This window comes from Oryza glaberrima, chromosome 6, assembly GCF_000147395.1.
Source record: "Oryza glaberrima chromosome 6, OglaRS2, whole genome shotgun sequence".
Taxonomy (NCBI): Eukaryota; Viridiplantae; Streptophyta; class Magnoliopsida; order Poales; family Poaceae; genus Oryza; species Oryza glaberrima.
The window spans coordinates 21,025,242-21,043,460 of NC_068331.1; the positions used below are offsets into that span (position 1 = coordinate 21,025,242).

The 18,219-nt window shown below is 44.5% G+C and overlaps 4 protein-coding genes across 5 annotated transcripts; 2 read left to right on the forward strand and 2 right to left on the reverse strand.

The window, feature by feature from the left end:
* The first annotated feature begins 2,891 nt into the window (after positions 1-2,891).
* On the forward strand, positions 2,892-7,509 carry LOC127777080 (putative pentatricopeptide repeat-containing protein At2g02150). Of its 2 annotated transcripts, none has more exons than XM_052303583.1 (4): positions 2,892-5,329; positions 5,602-5,679; positions 6,300-7,021; positions 7,183-7,509. In XM_052303583.1, exon 1 carries the CDS (start codon positions 2,954-2,956, stop codon positions 5,021-5,023), a length of 2,070 nt encoding a protein of 689 aa, XP_052159543.1. In that variant the 5' UTR covers positions 2,892-2,953; the 3' UTR covers positions 5,024-5,329; positions 5,602-5,679; positions 6,300-7,021; positions 7,183-7,509. The 2 variants fall into 2 exon arrangements, with proteins under 2 accessions (XP_052159543.1, XP_052159542.1); XM_052303582.1 differs by having other exon boundaries at positions 2,892-5,324.
* Positions 7,510-7,703: 194 nt separating this feature from the next.
* Positions 7,704-11,091, reverse strand: LOC127777081 (cytochrome P450 711A1-like). The gene is made up of 5 exons (XM_052303584.1): positions 10,550-11,091; positions 10,257-10,409; positions 8,967-9,771; positions 8,443-8,538; positions 7,704-8,321 (listed from the first exon to the last, which is right to left on the reverse strand). The coding sequence occupies exons 1-5, from the start codon at positions 10,795-10,797 to the stop codon at positions 7,977-7,979; spliced, it is 1,647 nt and encodes a 548-aa protein (XP_052159544.1). The 5' UTR covers positions 10,798-11,091; the 3' UTR covers positions 7,704-7,976.
* A 1,044-nt stretch (positions 11,092-12,135) lies between these two features.
* Positions 12,136-13,582, forward strand: LOC127777808 (putative heat stress transcription factor A-6a). The gene is made up of 2 exons (XM_052304427.1): positions 12,136-12,492; positions 12,618-13,582. Exons 1-2 carry the CDS (start codon positions 12,136-12,138, stop codon positions 13,296-13,298), a joined length of 1,038 nt encoding a protein of 345 aa, XP_052160387.1. The 3' UTR covers positions 13,299-13,582.
* Positions 13,583-13,725: 143 nt separating this feature from the next.
* LOC127777240 (nucleolin 1) lies at positions 13,726-16,283 on the reverse strand. The gene is made up of 2 exons (XM_052303806.1): positions 15,630-16,283; positions 13,726-14,729 (listed from the first exon to the last, which is right to left on the reverse strand). Exons 1-2 carry the CDS (start codon positions 16,219-16,221, stop codon positions 14,275-14,277), a joined length of 1,047 nt encoding a protein of 348 aa, XP_052159766.1. The 5' UTR covers positions 16,222-16,283; the 3' UTR covers positions 13,726-14,274.
* Between the last annotated feature and the right edge of the window lie 1,936 nt (positions 16,284-18,219).

The following is an 18,219-nucleotide window of genomic DNA, read 5'->3' on the forward strand; positions in this document are numbered from 1 at the left end:
GATTTATCAAAAACCATATCATTCCTGCACAACCATAGAGCCCAACATATTGCAGAAGCTCCCAGCAATATAAGTTTACTTTTCTTCTTGTCCACCCCTAACAGCCACCCATCAAAAATATGAGAAATGCTAGTAGAAACGTATAAGCCAAAAGAAAACTGAACTGCTCTCTGTATGAATTTTGTGTAATGGCAATCGATAAACAGATGGTTAATTGTCTCATTTTTCATACAGAAACACTCTAAATCTAAATAACAAAAAATAACACTCGAAAGAGATTCTTCGATAACCACAAATCTAAGAGGTAATCTTTAGTCACTAATTAGTCAATTAAAATCTAGAGTTAATTGCACTTTGGTCCACCTTTTATTACCAAAGTTTCACTTTGGGCTATCCTCTAGCTCATATTTTCACTTTGGACCAGGTAAGATTACCTTTGGTGCACTTTGAACCACCCCAAGTCATTTTTTTTAGCTGTATTTACTCTATAATGTTGTAAAGAATTACCTGCGTAAGTTGAAAAAGATTACTGGGTTACGGGTTGCTGATATGTTTAAAGTTGGAAAAGTCTTTTATGTATTTCTAAAAAGTTTATGGGGTGGTCCAAAGTGAAAAGGTAAAGTAACCTAGCCCAAAGTGAAAAAATGTGTTAAAGGGTGGTCCAAAATGAAACTTTGGTAATAAAAGGTGGCCCTAAACACAATTTACTAAAATCAAATCTAAAAAGCTAAACTTTACGAAAAACATGACCTCACTCTCTAGTTATAATCCTGAAACTACTTTAACAAAGTATAGAAATAAATACATTTAGAGCATTTACAGAAAATTATCTAAAACTTTGATGTTGAGTAAAAACTCTAAGGGTCTGTTTGGGGGCTTCTAGCAGCTGCAGTTTCCCCCTAAACAGTCCAGCTTTTTGGATATATTATTGTAGAATCTGGAAAATAAACTATAAGCTTCTCCATATTCTCACCAACTAGGTTTTCAACAGTTGCTTCTTAGAATTTTAAGCTCCTCCAAACATGGCCTAAGTCGGTATCTATTGGTTGTGGATTTAAAAAGAATAAACGTTGCGCCAGTTTGGACCTGATTAGCAGCACTATCCAAAACCGCTTATCTGATTATATGAAAATAGAGCCAAGATAGTAACGATACTGCAACTTTTGCTTCGATCATGACACCTACTACCTCTGAAATTTCAGGTTATAAGACTTTCTAGCATTATTTTAAGTTATAAGACTTTCTAGCATTGTCCATATTCATATAGATGTTAATGAATCTAGACATATATGTCTAGATTCATTAACATATATATGAATGTGGACAATGCTAAAAAGTCTTATAATATGAAACGGATGAAGAAATTTATATATTAGATTAATACCAAAATTCTAATTAAGTTTATATCCTATCGATCGGAGAATGGTAATCCAACAGACTCAAATTATTTAACCGCCATGATTTCAAATTAACGGACGCCAATTGCTCTATTTCGCATAGCTGTTCTTTTCTTCTGAAGATGAAGATAAAATTTTTTATGCAAAACGAGGTGGTACTGACGTATGATTAATTGAATTTTAATTATTATAAACTTAAAAAATAGATTAATATAATATTTTAGAGTAACTTTTATATAGAAAGTTTTCAAACGAAATGTACCGTTTAGTAGTTTGAAAAATGTGATACGGAAATCTTAATCTTCATCCATCTCTTATTGGAGAAAAGAACGGTACCGAACTCTATGCATCTACTGTCTCCGATCGTTTGTCCATAGCATGGTTCAAAAATTGAATTTTCACGCCGCCCGTTTAACCGTTTCTGATTAAACCTTAGGGTATCACAATACATTACGAATTGGGCAAACTTAGTTCTATCATAGCCAACACCGGAGAATATAAAAAGAACGATAATTAGAAACTGCATGGATTTTTCTGCAAATACATCATGCGGCATAGCCCTTTTTTAGGAAAAAAATAATAAGAAGAAATATCCAGTGTGGATTTTGGATATCGAATTTCCAACCAAACTAAATTAGCCGTGAGATATCTTATGTCCTCTTTGGCACATTTTCGAATCCAAAATCTCTTGGAGCTGGATATTCCTAAGTCCGCAACTCCATGGATTTAGATCTCTGAATATGTTGATAACATTTTGAATAAATCATTTTGTTCCCAATTTAGATAAAATTTCAAATTTTAAACCAGGATAATTTCACATACAAACTTTAAATCTAACATATATCCGATATTCGGAGCTGTACCAAGCAGTACCTTAATTTGATTTAGCATTAGCTCTTGGAATTTTTTACTCTAAAAAAACTCATGAAATTTTGAATTTGACCCAGAAACCACCCACAGGCTACAGTACAATGGCAATTCAAAATGCTCCAATTAATTAAGTAAAATAGTTTAGGAACAAAACCACTTGAAATCCTACTTATACTCCCCTTCAATGGTTTGGTTCTCTCCGCCTTGTCACTGCCGAAGGTGGTCAAACGATGCTACTATCCCTCCTCCCTGAGTAAATAATTTCATCATCCAGCTTTATATTCAGTGGGAATCCAACTTGTAAAAATCTAAAGAAGTTTAAAAGGTTCTAGTAATGTAAAGAACAACCGGATTGATTTAGAGAGCTTTTATGGAGAAGCCACGGCAGTTAGAAACTCCCTCAAACATTCCTTAATTTGATATGGCACTTAACTCAAGCTGTAAGCCTGTAACATTTCGCCTGCACGGAATCTTTACTCTACTTAAAAAAACTCGGGTAAAATTTGAATTTGACCTAAGTTGGCGAAATTCCACCAAAACCACTGCAAATTTTAACACTCCAAATCTCCAATAAAGTAGTAAAACAGTTTGGGAACAAAACCCCTCAAAACCCTACTACTACACTCCCCCCCTTCCATCCATGGCCTGATTCCCTCCGCCTCGCCGCCGCCGGAGGCGGTCAAACGATGCTACTACCCCTCCCCCCGCGCCGCCGCCTCCTCCTCCTCCTCTACCCTCGCCGCTGCCCCGCCGCCGCCGCGTTCTCCACCCTCCCTACGCCGCCCGCCGCCGCCGCCGCCGCCCCAATCTCCCACCGCCTCCGCCTCCTCCGCTCCCTCCGGTCCGTCCCCGCCGACCGCCTCCTCTCCCACCCGCTCCCCTCCACCGCCCACGCCTGCCTCGCCGCCCACCTCCTCGCCCGCGACCGCCTCTACGCCCACTCCCGCCGCATCCTCTCCCGCCTCGTCGCCCTCCGCCGGCCCCACCTCGCCGCCTCCCTCGTCGACCTCCTCCACCGCGGCGCGCTCGCGCTGGGCCCCCGCCGCAGCGCGCTCGCCTCCGTGGTCGACACGCTCCTCTCCGTCCTCGCCGACCGGGGCCTCCTCGGCGACGCCGTCCGCGCCGTCGCCCGCGTCCGGGAGCTCCGGGTGCCGCCCAACACACGCACCTGCAACCACATCCTCCTCCGCCTCGCCCGCGACCGCAGCGGCCGCCTCGTCCGGCGGCTCTTCGAGCAGCTGCCCGCGCCCAACGTGTTCACGTTCAACATCGTGATCGATTTCCTCTGCAAGGAAGGGGAGCTCGCGGAGGCGAGGTCGCTGTTCTCGAGGATGAAGGAGATGGGATGCTTGCCAGATGTTGTAACTTACAATTCTTTGATTGATGGGTATGGGAAATGTGGGGAGCTGGATGAAGTGGAGCAGCTGGTGGAAGAGATGAGGAGGTCGGGGTGTAAAGCCGATGTTGTGACATACAACGCGTTGATCAATTGTTTTTGCAAATTCGGGAGGATGGAGACGGCGTACGGTTACTTTGCTGCGATGAAGAGGGAGGGGGTGATGGCAAATGTAGTGACTTTTAGCACCTTTGTCGATGCGTTCTGCAAGGAGGGTTTGGTGCGAGAGGCGATGAAGCTGTTTGCGCAGATGAGGGTGAGGGGTATGGCGCTTAATGAGTTCACGTATACGTGTTTGATTGATGGGACATGCAAGGCAGGGAGGCTTGATGATGCTATTGTGTTGCTCGATGAAATGGTACGCCAAGGGGTGCCCTTGAATGTGGTAACGTACACTGTGTTGGTTGATGGCCTATGCAAAGAAAGGAAGGTTGCGGAAGCAGAGGATGTTTTGAGGATGATGGAGAAGGCTGGTGTCAGAGCCAACGAATTGCTTTACACTACACTAATTCATGGGCACTTCATGAATAAGAATAGTGAGAAAGCACTTGGTTTGCTAAGTGAGATGAAGAATAAAGGATTGGACCTTGATGTTTCACTCTATGGTGCCCTCATTCAGGGGCTTTGTAATGTGCACAAATTGGATGAGGCTAAGAGTTTGTTAACTAAAATGGACGAGTCTGGTCTGGAACCCAATTATATCATATATACAACTATGATGGATGCTTGTTTTAAATCTGGAAAGGTGCCAGAAGCCATTGCCATGCTGCAGAAGATTCTAGATTCTGGGTTCCAGCCTAATGTAATAACCTATTGTGCATTGATTGATGGATTGTGTAAAGCAGGATCGATCGATGAGGCAATCTCCCATTTCAACAAAATGAGGGACTTAGGACTAGATCCTAATGTACAGGCTTACACTGCTTTGGTTGATGGTTTATGCAAGAATGGTTGTTTGAACAAGGCTGTGCAGTTGTTTAATGAAATGGTTGACAAAGGTATGTCTCTGGACAAAGTTGTGTACACAGCTCTTCTCGATGGGTACCTAAAACAGGGAAACCTCCATGATGCCTTTGCCCTGAAGGCTAAGATGATTGATAGCGGTTTGCAGCTTGATCTCTTTTGCTACACTTGTTTTATATCGGGATTCTGTAATCTAAATATGATGGAAGAAGCTAGAGAAGTTTTTTCAGAGATGATTGGACATGGTATTGCTCCTGATAGGGCAGTTTACAACTGTCTGATAAGCAAATACCAGAAATTAGGGAACTTGGAGGAGGCAATTAGTCTTCACGATGAAATGGAAAGAGTTTTACCCTCTTGTACAGACAATGATACCGCAACTGATGGTAAAACCTGAGATCATGTAATGTTACCATCTCTGGAGTTGGAACTGTATAGGCATCAGTACCACTATGCTGAATTTTTTTTGATGCAGCATAGCAACATATGCCACTGATTCAGTACACTTCTCCTGATATTTTTCAGCTGGCTCAGTCGGCTCAACAAACTGCATTAGATGCCAAATTTTAGGAAGCATACCGAAAATTCCTGTTAGCCTCAAAACAGACCCATTGCAAACACAGGTGTGTTTTTAAGGAGTCTGCTTCGTACTAGTTAAGGATACAAAGGAGGAACTTGAACTGGAAAATTCTTTGAAAGTAAGGTTTGTTCTATTATTCTAGTATATTTAGAAGAAATGTGCTGTCTGACCATTTGCCAACCACTAACTTATTATTTTTCCTTTTGGATTACTCAAACAACCATCATGACTGAATTGCATATATCTCGAATTAGGTTCCCATACATCTGGATAAGGCTGCATCGGTGCATGTGTTTGCAAGAAATATTTGAAATTTATTGTTTATTCTGATAAAACTTTTACCTCGTTTTCCTTTCGTATGTAATAACGCCGTTTGTATTTGATATGGGCTGCAGATATCACCTATCTTATTTCAACTGGTGTTGATGCCAGTAACAGATCAGTAATGTGTGAACCATCAAGCCAGCATGAAGGTGCAGGACTTTTCTCATGATGCAGTGTACTTTCTTTATAATTTATTAATCATTAGTTGATGGATACTGTTCACAGATTTTTTTTTTTTTACTGGATGCAACCATTGTTTCTTATTGGCATATTCACAGCATGTAGGTGTCTTATTTTTTGTCATCCTAATTATATTGCCAGTAGCACTGTAGTAGAGTAGGCTTATAAGCCCATCTCAGTAATAAAAAAAGGGTAAGCAAAGCAACTCTTTTTGAGGGCAGATAAGCAAGCGAATTCTGACATTCCATTTTTCCGTTTTTTATCTTACTGATCTTTACTGAAATTATCTTTGCTCAACTAAATACTGTATTCTAATTCATATATTAATGTATCAAGAATTAATGAAGATAAAGTTTGCAGTATGTGGGGTAGCACTATAGCAGGACAATGTAAATGCATTGCGCATTATCAATATTTGATTTTCAATTTCCTGTGTAACTAGAAAACTAAAAAGATAACAGCTATTGGAAATCTGCCACTTTATTATCTGTTATCTGGCTCTAATGTCTTCACCGTTCTGTTTGTGAAAACAGAACAAATCTATTTTCACCAAGCAATCTGTGCCATAAGTAATATGTTGTTATTTCAGGTTTATCATGGCACCATTTTGCCCAAGCCACAAGTGCCAGAAGATTTATGATGAGTTCTCTCATGTCTAAAAATGACGATATATTTCCTTATGTTGCTACTACATTAGTCTCATAAACCTAACAAGGTTGTGAGATGTATTACTCCTGAAGAAATTGATTGATGCAGCGTCAGAAACAGCATAGAGCTGAAAGTGACATTTTGTTTTCTTATAGTCTGCTCTTTAATAACTGCAGAATAATATGAGATCGCAGATGAGTCTGATCTTTGATGCCTTATCTTAACCACAGAGGCCAAAAGATATTCTCTTCAAGAACCTGTTATTTTGGCATCCTGAGGTGATAAGGGGTGATAAGAGTTTCCCTAGTAGCAATGCTGCTGGCTTGGTGGTAATATCCACACGAGAAGACTGATCATGAAATGAGACAGGTTGATTTGCATGCGGTTGTTTCTGGTGCTAGTGCCACACATAACTCTGATGGCCGCAAAGTTTTACCATCTGTTATTCAAGTGACATTTATGGAAGTGTTGTGAGCCACAGCCACAGTGACTCAGTAATCAAAAGGGTGGGGTTGAGTATCATGGTTTGCAATGATGGACCTGTTAGAAGCTAAGAAAATTGTAACTATAAGTGGACACAAATGACGAGTTTCAACTTTTGATATTGGTTACAAATGTGACCTGCTCAAATTTGGGAAACCATTCCATCCTCCCAATCATCAGGTGAGAGAAATTGAATAGTGGTGATTGAACGCATTCAAGTTTTATTATTTTCTAGTAGCTCTTTGACTGGCTCCCTGTTTGTGAGGTTATATTAAGTTAAGCTACTGCTTTTAGTTTTTGTTCGTTCTGCACCTTACCACTGCAATCTTCTGCTTGGTCAGGGTTTTCTGCTGAAAGAACTGAAGAGGTGGTATTTCCAGTGTGGGGGAGTAACAGTTTTGCTCATAGTGCTTTAAGAAACTGGGGATGATACTGTAGTATGGCCGTGCATTTTCTGGAAGTTCATTAATATTTTGAAGAGGTGATATATATTGGAGCACTGCAGTCCGAGAACTGGTTTTTATGGCGTCTTTTCTCAGGCCTTCAGCCTCCCAGGCAATTGAATTTATTGAACCATTAGTCGTAAACTAATACTAACACACACAGCACATTCTTAAGAAATAGATAGACCGTGGTGTTCGCATAGACTATTGTATTGCACAGTTTTGTTTCCTTAATTATTGATTCATTTTCCCTAATAAGTGAAAACCCTATTCTTTTTACCCAATACAATGATGCTAATTCGTTTTATTTTCCCTCTGTGTAACATGGATTGCTGATCCTACTAAAATTAACAGTGACAAATAGAGTACTCTTTTCACTGTTTTGTTTTGTCCCTTACATGATGGCTCATCATGTACTCTGCATCATCAGGCAGCATAAATTTTACAGATAATATCATTCTTTCTGCTGATATGATATCATTGGTAGTACTACTACCCCTCCGTCCCAAAATATAAGGAATTTTGGGTGAATGTGACATATCCTAATACAATGAATCTAAACATATTCTATGTTCAGATTTATTGTACTAGGATGTCATATCCATCTAAAATCCTTATATTTTTTGACGGATGGAGTACTTGTACAAGATCCCAAATGTGGCAACAAGTGTTTTAGCAGGTGATCTGTTTGTCTAGGCGGTGGCGGCGTTGCGCCTCTCGACGGCGGTGAGCTTGACGCCGCGCCTGAAGCTGAGCACCATCCCGAACTGGAGCTCCGGCGGCGACTCCATCCGCGGCGACCGCCGGAACACGAAGCGGCGGTAGAGGTGCGCCATGGCCAGCTTCACCTCCTGCAGCGCGAACCGCCGCCCCGGGCACGCGCGCGGGCCCAGCCCGAACGGCACGTGCGCGTACGCGTGCCGCCGCCGCTCCTCCTCGCCGCCGGCGTCGAACCTCTCCGGCCGGAACTCACCGGCGTCCCGGAACTGCGCCTCGTCGCGCGACAGGACTCCCGGCGCCAGCCAAACCCACGTCCCCTGATCAGTTTATTATAGTAGTAGTGCGGTTTAACGGCGAGCTTAGAGGAGCTCGTTAATTAATCTGGGTTTTTTAAGTTTAACGACGAGGTTAGAGAGGAGATTAACGTGGTTAATTCACCTTTGGGAGTGTGTAGCCTCCGACCTCTACTTGCTCCGACGTCTCCCTCGCGATGAGCGGCGACACCGTGTAGAATCTCATCGCCTCCTTTATCACCTGCACTTTTGAACAAAAATTAGGAGAACCCCACAAAAGGAAACGTGTATTTATGTTGGAAATTGGCAATTCTTTTCATCGTTAAACTTGTAAATTAGTATCGCTAATTTATCACTGCACTTTAAAAACAAAACAAATGTGTAGTCTTAATGAACACTGGGAGTTGTATCGTGAAACTGGTAGGTTATAAATAGTTACTCCCACTGTATTTTTAAGTCAAACTTTTTGAAAGTTCAATCAAGTTTATAAAAAATATGTAGCAATACTTATAGCACTATAGGTTCATTATATCTAACATATAACAGATTTTGACAGTTTCGTTATACATTTGGTCAAACCTAAAAGAATTTAATTTTAAAAAAAGTTAAACGAATGTAGTAATCAAGAAAGTAATTAAGAGAATTTACATTTAATTAGTGATTAATTACCTGGTCGAGGTAGGGGAACTTGTGCTCCAGGTCGTCTGCCGTCGGGACGGCGTCGGGCGGGCCGAACCGGTCGACCTCGTCGAGCAGCTTGGCCTCGACGTCCGGGTGGCCGGCGACGAGGTACACGGCGGAGGAGAGCGTGAACGCCGTGGTGGCGGAGCCGGCGAGGAGGTGCTCGTAGGTGAGCGCGCCGACGTAGTCCGGCGTGAGCAGCGCCCGCATCTTGTCGCTGCCGCCGTCGCGGGCGTTGAGCACGGCGGACAGGAAGTCCCGCCGCGCCCGCCTCGCCTCGCCGCCGGCGCGCTCCCGCCTCGCCACGACCGCCCCCACGCGCGCCCGCAGCCGCTCGTTGGTGCGCGCGGTCCGCCAGTCCGCCGTCGCCGGGACGCGGCTCAGCAGCCGCCGCGCGGGCCCCTGCAGCGCCGGCGCGACGAGGCCGAGCACGATGGAGAGCGACCCCGAGAGGTCCATCTTCAGGGAGGTGGTGGAGTGGACGTGCTCCCTGATGAACTCCGCCGCCTCGCCGCGGTCGGCGTCGGCGGTGTCGTCGGAGCGCGGTGCTGCCGCCGCGGCGGCCGTCAGGCCGAAGTCGACGCCGAACGCCGCCTTGCCGATGACGTCGGTGGCGAGCTTGAGTGACAGGTCGGAGAAGTCGACGTCGCGTTGCTCCGGCGCCGCCGCCGCCGCAGCTATGGCGTCCGCGGCGCGCGCGACGCAGCTGTGCATGGTGGGGATGAGGCCGGCGAGGTGCGACGGCTGGTACAGCGAGATGATCGTGTTCCTCATCGCCGACCACCTTGCGTCCCTGCAATACAAGCGTTCTCGCATTACACTAACGATGATGACGCAGTAATGTTCAAATTTAATTCTTTTAAAAAAATCGCACCCATTTCCCATTTGGAAAGCGCAAAATTTTCAAGAATCACTAGGTAATTGAAATGTTTCCTACAAAAATTACACGGAATCCCCGCGTCTGAAACAAAGCATATGCTACTACAAATCACTCACACGTGCAAATTAGTAGTACTGCCATACTATTGTTTTTTTTTTTTGATATTTTGGCCTTTGATTGGAGAGCTTCTAAGCTCCACACAATTTTTTTGGAATACGCAAGCAGCGCATCTTAAGCTCCACACAAATTGATTTTGCATCAATTCCAAAGCATGATCAAGCAGTGGATGGTCACTACTTATATCTCTTGAAACGCTTTGAGACTTGAGACTTGAGAGAGTACCATCCATGAATTGGGAAAAAAAAAAGAAGTGATTATGAAATGAACTTGTTTATGACCTTGTGAAGAAGAGGCCCTTCTGGTGGAGAGGGGAGCCGGCGATAGGCGCCGGCAAGCTCCGGTTTGCGATACTCTTGAACTGCCTGATCCCGACCTCCTTGCACAGCTCCGCCTCCGCCACAATCACCAGCGGCTGCCTCCCCAAATGAAACCTTACAATCCAATCATCCATCCATTACAACAAAAAAAAAAAAAAAAGGAAGATCGAAGCAAATAAGCCCACAATTTTGCAAGCCAAATTAGATTCTTTTCTTCTTTGTTTTTTCCAATTTTTGTTCTGAATTTGTGTTACCTGAAGATGGGTCCGTATTTCTTGGCGAGGACGGCGAACACGTCGGGGCCATGGGCGGCGAGAAGCGGCAGGTGGCCGACGACAGGGAGGGCGGCCGGCCCCGGCACCCGCCGGACGCCCCACCACGGCGCGTAGAAGTAGACGACCAGCAGCACGACGCCGGCGCCGCCGCCGGCGAGCCAGGACCACGGCAGCGGCAGCCATGGCTGATCCCTCGCAGCCGCCGCCGCCACCACTAGCGCCTCCATTGATCTGATCTGAGCTTTTTGGTCACTCGTATGTGCTTCTTGCAAAGATCACTCTCCGATCGAGTCACTGGCTCACTGCCGATTACTCAATTGGTTCTACTCAATTGGTTCTTCTCTTTGTATGTGTGAGTGAGTGATCGCCACTGCGGATTATTGCAGTTGCTTAGCTCTGGCCATCCATAGTGGTGTGCTGCTGTGATGTTGCTGGGAATTTTTTTTATGTCAAGATGATTGAATTTTAGTGATGTGTCAAAGAAATGGGGAACTTGGAGATGATGGATTGGACGGCCATTGTCGCCCACATTCTCCTCCAAGTGGGGAAGAACAATGCCCCGGAATTCTTTTAAATAAACAAGTTGGGAAGGGGGAAAAGATCACTTGCAAGAATTTTGAACAAGGACAAATGGCTGTGGCATCCAACTGTACATTCCCCCACGATTTTGTAAAGGGTATGGTCGAGTTTTTTAAGCCCTTCAAATTTGCTCAAACCAAGCCGGCCCCATGCTTATTGCCACTGGGAATAAGTTACGGACTTTGGATTCAAGGATTTTTGGAGGAAAAGTAGAGGCATTGAATCCAAGAGAATAATTCCTATTACAGATCATATTTGGTTTGTAGGATTGCTTCAAAGGAATTTCATAGGATAGGAAAAAAATTACTCCATATTTTGGAGGATTTCTAGCATGATGTTTAAGCTCATATTTTCAAATTCCTTTGAGAGTTCCAATGCAACTTGTGTCTTTTTCTCTCCCTTCCCTCTCTAACAAAATCATAATATAATCTTAATTTTCCTATGAGCTATGCAAACATCTTTTTCAGCAATTCCCATGATTTTATTTCTTGTAGGATTCAACTAGTACTGATAATCTATTCCTAGGAGTACTTTTTTTTTCTTTTCTGTGTTTTCAAAATCGTGTGTTCCAAATGAGCCCTTATAGTCGCGGGATGAAATTAGGCAAAATCCATTTGGTGACATCGAAAAATTGTCAAAGCTTTGGTTTTAAGTTCAGGGCTCGGCTGGGCCTTGACAAACTTACATACAGAAAATTAGGCCCAATGGGCCTTAACATCCGAACTGAACAGCCCGAGCTTAATTCTGGGCCAAATTCACCAGCCTTGCTCTGGTGCTCACCAGCCCGGCCCAACAATGGAATCCGACCGATGATTCTGATCGCTCGCTGCTTCGCTTGCTCGCGGCCACATCCATCAAACCACGGGAAAGATCCGGCCGCGCGCTCCTTTTCTAGCGCACATTAGAAGCTTCCAAAGAAAAAAATATCCCACGCATCCAAACTCCCAAAATGCATCTCCCCTCGTCTTCCTCTAGTACCTTCCAGAATGTTCCATTCACCTATTATAAATTACAAAACCCCACCTTCTTCTCCCGCCAAAATCACGCCGATGGACTACTCGACGGTGAAGCAGGAGGAGGTGGAGGTGGTGGTGCTGGATGGAGAGGAGGAGGCGGCGGCGCCGTTGCCGGCGGCGATGGGGGTGGGGGCGGCGGTGGCGCCGTTCCTGGTGAAGACGTTCGAGATGGTGGAGGACCCGGCGACGGACGCGGTGGTGTCGTGGGGCGGCGCGGCGAGGAACAGCTTCGTGGTGTGGGATCCCCACGCCTTCGCCGCCGGCCTCCTCCCGCTCCACTTCAAGCACGCCAAATTCTCCAGCTTCCTCCGCCAGCTCAACACCTACGTACGTTGAATCGATCGAGCATTCGATCTCGCCGCCAATGGCGTCCACCATGGCGCGGCGCGTCGAACGTTTGATTGGGTTTTTTTTTTTTTACGTTCGCTGATTCTTGGTTAGTTTGATTGCAGGGATTCCGGAAGGTGAGTGCCGACAGGTGGGAGTTCTCCAACGAGGACTTCCTCGGCGGGCAGCGCCACCTCCTCGCCAACATCCGCCGCCGCCGCCGCGGCGCCGGCACGGGCTCGACGACGCCGCGTGCTGTGAACTGCGGCGGCGGCGGCGGCGAGGGGGAGGTGGAGAGGCTGAGGAGGGACAAGGAGGCGCTGGCGAGGGAGCTGGCGCGGCTGCGGCGGCAGCAGCAGGAGGCCCGCGCACAGCTGCTCGACATGGAGCGCCGCGTGCGGGGCACCGAGCGGCGGCAGGAGCAGTGCACGGCGTTCCTCGCGCGAGCGCTCAGGAGCCCCGACGTCCTCCACAACATCGCGCGCCGCCACGCCGCGGCGGCGCCGGTGGAAGGGAAGAAGCGGCGGATGCTCGCCGACGACGACGACGGCCTCACCTTCGAGGCGCTGGCGCTGGCCGCGGCGGCCGACACCAGCCATAGCACGGGCGGCGCGGTGATCACGGACATGATATGGTACGAGCTGCTCGGCGAGGAGCAGGCGGAGATCGACATCGAGGTGGACCAGCTCGTCGCCGCCGCCGCCGCCAACACGGCATCGGAGGCGGAGCCATGGGAGGAGATGGGCGAGGAGGAGGTGCAGGAGTTGGTGCAGCAGATCGATTGCTTGGCCTCGCCGAGTTCTTGATGCATGGCTTGCATTAGGTAGTAGTAAGCTAGCCATGAGCTTCCTCTATATTGTTGTGTGGCGTGTTAGTATTAGTAGCTGCTTTGCTCTGGTATGTGATTGCGATTAGTATTTATGTTTTGGGAATGGCTTGGTTGATATAATTCGGATTCTGCGTTTGTTCTTGCAGGATCCAGTGATGGCTTAATTAGGAGTATAATGGAAGGAATGCAGGAAGTGGATGGATGTGGTAGCTTATCTGCTTCATGGATTGATGTATAAGGTTATGTATCAACACTTCACCAGTGGTAATTCATACTACATATTATTCATCTTCATTGATGTGCTACAATGAATATCTTGGAATTGAGTACTTGTTTAAAGATAAATCATTTTTTGTCTGATAAGCTTGTTTTTTTTCCTCTATAGAGGAATGCAATGGATGATTGATTATTCATCTCTAGGCAACACCCGGTGATAACGAACAATGGCGCTCATGTAGCCTTTTCATAAGACTTGTCTGTTTCATCTTCAAAGGGCCACAGCAGGCACACAGTCCATTTCACTGGTGATCGACAACCAAGAAGTTGGCTCTCATGAACATGATCCAACATCAGTATCGCTCAGATTTGTTATTCTACTATTCAATGTTCTAACTTATTTCATGGAACAGTTTCTTATCTTGATTCTTGATTACGACAGGTTTGCTATCGATGAGCAAAAGTGGTGCTCTCAGCATGAGGCTGCACTGTCCAGATACAAAAGTCCCAGCACCTATTGCCATCCACTTCACTGATAAAGCACGACGCAAAACTCAAGCTTCCAAGGGAACAGGGACAAATGTGTTTTAAGTCATCAACTAAACAACATGGTTACAACTGTTGTCTGACAAAAGCTTAACTGTATTTGTTACAAGAGAGAAGCATATGACCCCTACTTGTCAGCACTAACGTCACACCTTCAGGAGAAAGGTACAGAAGCTATCTTGGCATTGTTATCAGTCGTCATCATCATCGTCATCGAACTCGTCCTCCTCTTCCTCGCTCACCTCTTCCATAGGCTCATCCTCTTCATTCACTATAAAACCTCCGAGTGTTTCATCTTCCTCATCATCTTCATCCCCACTATTCTTATTTTTATCTTTAGTCTCAGTTTTTTCCTTGCGAGGTTTCTTTGGTTCTTTTGATCTTGTTACATACTTTGATCTCTTTACACTAGAACCTCTTGACAATGAATCTTTCTCGTCCTCACTCTCACCTATCCAATCTTCGTCTTCACGCTGCCCCTCATTCTTCTTGTTAGCGCCTTTACCCTTAAATTTGCCTCCCTCATCATCTTCATCATCGGAGCCCTTCCTTACTTCCTCCAGAAACCAATTCCAATCCTTTGGGGGACAAATTCTTCCTTTAGGATATTTATCAAATTCGTGGCCCATTGATAAGAACCCGAATTCTGCAGCCAAACAATTACTGTATCATTCTACAGGGTGGAAGTATTTTCGACATTACGGAAAAACGCCAAACGGAATTATTTATATGCCCTTCGATTTTGCAGGAATCATCACAACCTAATTCTTCAGATAGCAAAACAGAATGATATTAACATTTAGAGTATAACCGAACTCGGTAGCACCCTTTGGTATTTTCTATGAAACCAAACAGGTCTTGACATATACTACTAGCAATTTAGCAATGTGACATTCTTGGTTTTGTACATCTACATGAACATACTTAGATATCCCCACAAAAACCAACAACTATTTTGTACCTTTTTTTTTAACTTACCATTAACCAACACAAGTTAACTTCACATTACAAAAGTCACGATAAAAAACCAGTGACATGTAACAAATATTGAGTGTCTTATCCTTTTCTACATTATTGCCGCAAACAAATTTTAACCTCACATTCGCCGATATTGTGTTTTTGGGGTTTTTTTTTACTCTAAAATGAAGAGGAAAAAGGCCAAAGCTCGCCTCGAACAGGTTCGATGCTTGCTATATCAAATTTCGAACTCAGTAGCACTCTTTGGTATTTCCAGAGAAACCTATAGCAAATTAGCGATGTGTCGTTCTTGATTTTCTGCATCTACATGAACATACTTCACATATCTCCACAGAAACCAGCAACCATTTTGTACTTAGCATCAACCAACACGAGCTTAACTATACATTACAAAAGGCAAGATGAAATGCTAATGCAATGGAAAGGAAACTAGCATTGCAATGTAGCATGAATTGAAGTGTCTTATCAACTCATTTCTACAGCACTGTCAGAAACAAAATTTAACTCTTGTTTGGGGGTTTTTTTTCCTCTGAAGATGAAGATGAACAGCACAAAGGTCAAAGCTCACCTCGAACAGGCTCGATGCTTGCTAGATCGAAATTCAAATCCTCCGCTTCGGCATCGGAATCCCCATTGCTCGCCGCCTCCGCCGCCACCGCCGCCTCCTCGTCGGCGGTGACCTCCATGGCCTCCTCCGCGGCTCGCCTCTCCCTCTCCTTCCGCTCCCTCGTGCGCCTCTCCCGCCTCGCCACGGCGTCCAGGACCTCCGCCTCCACATCCCCATCCCCATCCCCGCCCTTGCTGCTGCTCCTCCGCACCGCCCAGACCGACGACGGCGACCTCAGCGACAGCGCCAGCCCGTCCCCGTCGCGGAGCTCCCCGGCCTCGCCGCGCCGGAACACCCTGCTCCCGCCGCCGCCGCCGCCCACAGAGCGCACGACCACGGGGTTCCTCCCGACGACCTCGAAGGCGACCCTGGGCTCCTCCTCCTCATCCCCGCCGCTACCGAGGAGGCGGAGGGTCACGTGGCGGCGCGAGACGGTGCGGTCGGCGGCGGCGCCGCGGCCGAGCACCGCCTTGGGGGAGTCGCCGGAGAGGGACACCGGCGGCTCCGTGCTCCTCCCGCCTCCGCCGTCTGCTGCTTCGAGTTCGAGCTCCATGGATGCTAAGCTGGCGACGGCGAGGTCGCCGGAGAGGAGAGGGACGCGTGTCTCAGGGGTTGGCAAATGGCAAGCGGCGGCAGCGAGTGCTGTGCTGTGCTTATGTGGGCCGTGACTACGTGCATTTGGGCCGGGCCGATTTTAGTATTCGAGGCCCACAGTCTGTCCATTACGTTTCACGCTTATGGGTTTCTCATTTTCTTTTTTTTTTCTCCCAACCTATAATACTAAATCTTTATACTCTTTTGTTTCAAACAAAAAAAATCTTTATACCCTTTTAAACGTTCCTTATAGTAGTGGCGGTGAGGCTGCCTTGACATTTGGACGCTGTATAGCTAGAACCATTGATTTTGGACCCTGTATAGCTACCATGTGGGACCCATGAACCATGAGACCAAAACTTTACTTGTTTTCTAGACCCCACATGCCGTAGACCTTGTCAAAAGAAAAATATGACAATAAAATATTATGGATTTTTTCATCTTTGTGAAAGCGTAGTAAAATGAGCACAATGATAGCATATTAGATAGGAGGTTGCTAGTGGGTGAGTGATTGCTTCCCTCTCCTCCTAGCGATCACTCGTCCCTCCCCCTAATACTCCTCTTTCATCTCTCTTCTTTTACTTTTCTATTACTTTCTCCGTTTTATATTATAAGACTTTATATCTTCATTAAATCCTATATGAATGTGAGCAATGCTAGAAACTCTTATAACCTGAAACGGATGTAGTACATCATAAACTTCAAAAAATAATAGTAAAAGAAAATTAGGAAAAAAAATCTAATACTCTTATTCTTATTCATGTGCATAGACTTTATATTGTAAACTTTGCACGCATAAACTTTATACGCATAGACTTCATCCGAATTTGAATTTGAATCGGGTATATAAACTTTTGACTTATAAACATTCGCTTCAAGAAACTTTAGGTGGATAAATTTTAGATGGGTAAACTTTAGGTGTATAAACTTACTAAAAGAGGAAAATATAAAATATTCAAATTCAAATTTGAATTTGAATCGGGTATATAAACTTTTGACTTATAAACATTCGCACTATAAACTTTAGGTGGAAAAACTTTATATGTGTAAACTTTAGGTGTATAAACTTACTAAAAGAGGAAAATATAAAATGTTTGAATTAGAATTTGAATTTGAATCGGGTATATAAACTTTTGACTTATAAACATTCGCTCTACAAACTTTAGGTGGATAAACTTTAGATGTGTAAACTTTAGGTATATAAACTTACTAAAAAGGAAAATATAAAATACTTATTTGAATTCAAATTTGAATTTGAATCGGGTATATAAACTTTTGACTTATAAACATTCGCTCTACAAACTTTAGGTGGATAAACTTTAAATGTGTAAACTTTAGGTGTATAAACTTCCTAAAAGAGAAAAGGAAAAAAAAACGATAGCTGGTAGCGATCGATCACCCGTTAGCCTTTTCGTATTAGAGGGATAATTAGAAAAAGCAACGTTGCCACGCAAGGCCATCATGCCAGTTTATACATGTAAACACAAAACGCGCACACACTCCATTCTACTTGTATATCAATGAGTGTGAATCCGTAAAATTCACTCCGTTTTTTATATGACGTTGTTGATTTTTAACGTGTTGTTTCACCATTCGTCTATTTAAAAAATATGTATATATGTTATTTATTTTGTTGTGACTTGTTTATCATAAAGAAACTATAATCTTACCTTGCACTTTTATCTAAATTTTTAAATATAAGATGAATGGTTTATGTGAAAAGTTAATGGTGTATAAAAAAATAGAGGTAGTATTAAATTTATATTAAAAGCTTACAAGCGTGTTTATAACTCTATCATCAGATAAAAAGATGGTATTCTCTGTATTTCCAATTACATGTCACTGATATTTTTTTTGATATTCAAACTTTGACCGTGTTTATTTTAGTATATAGCTTCGTGAATATTTGACAATATATCATCAAAGTATCTTACGAGAATGCTAGATGTTCTAATCA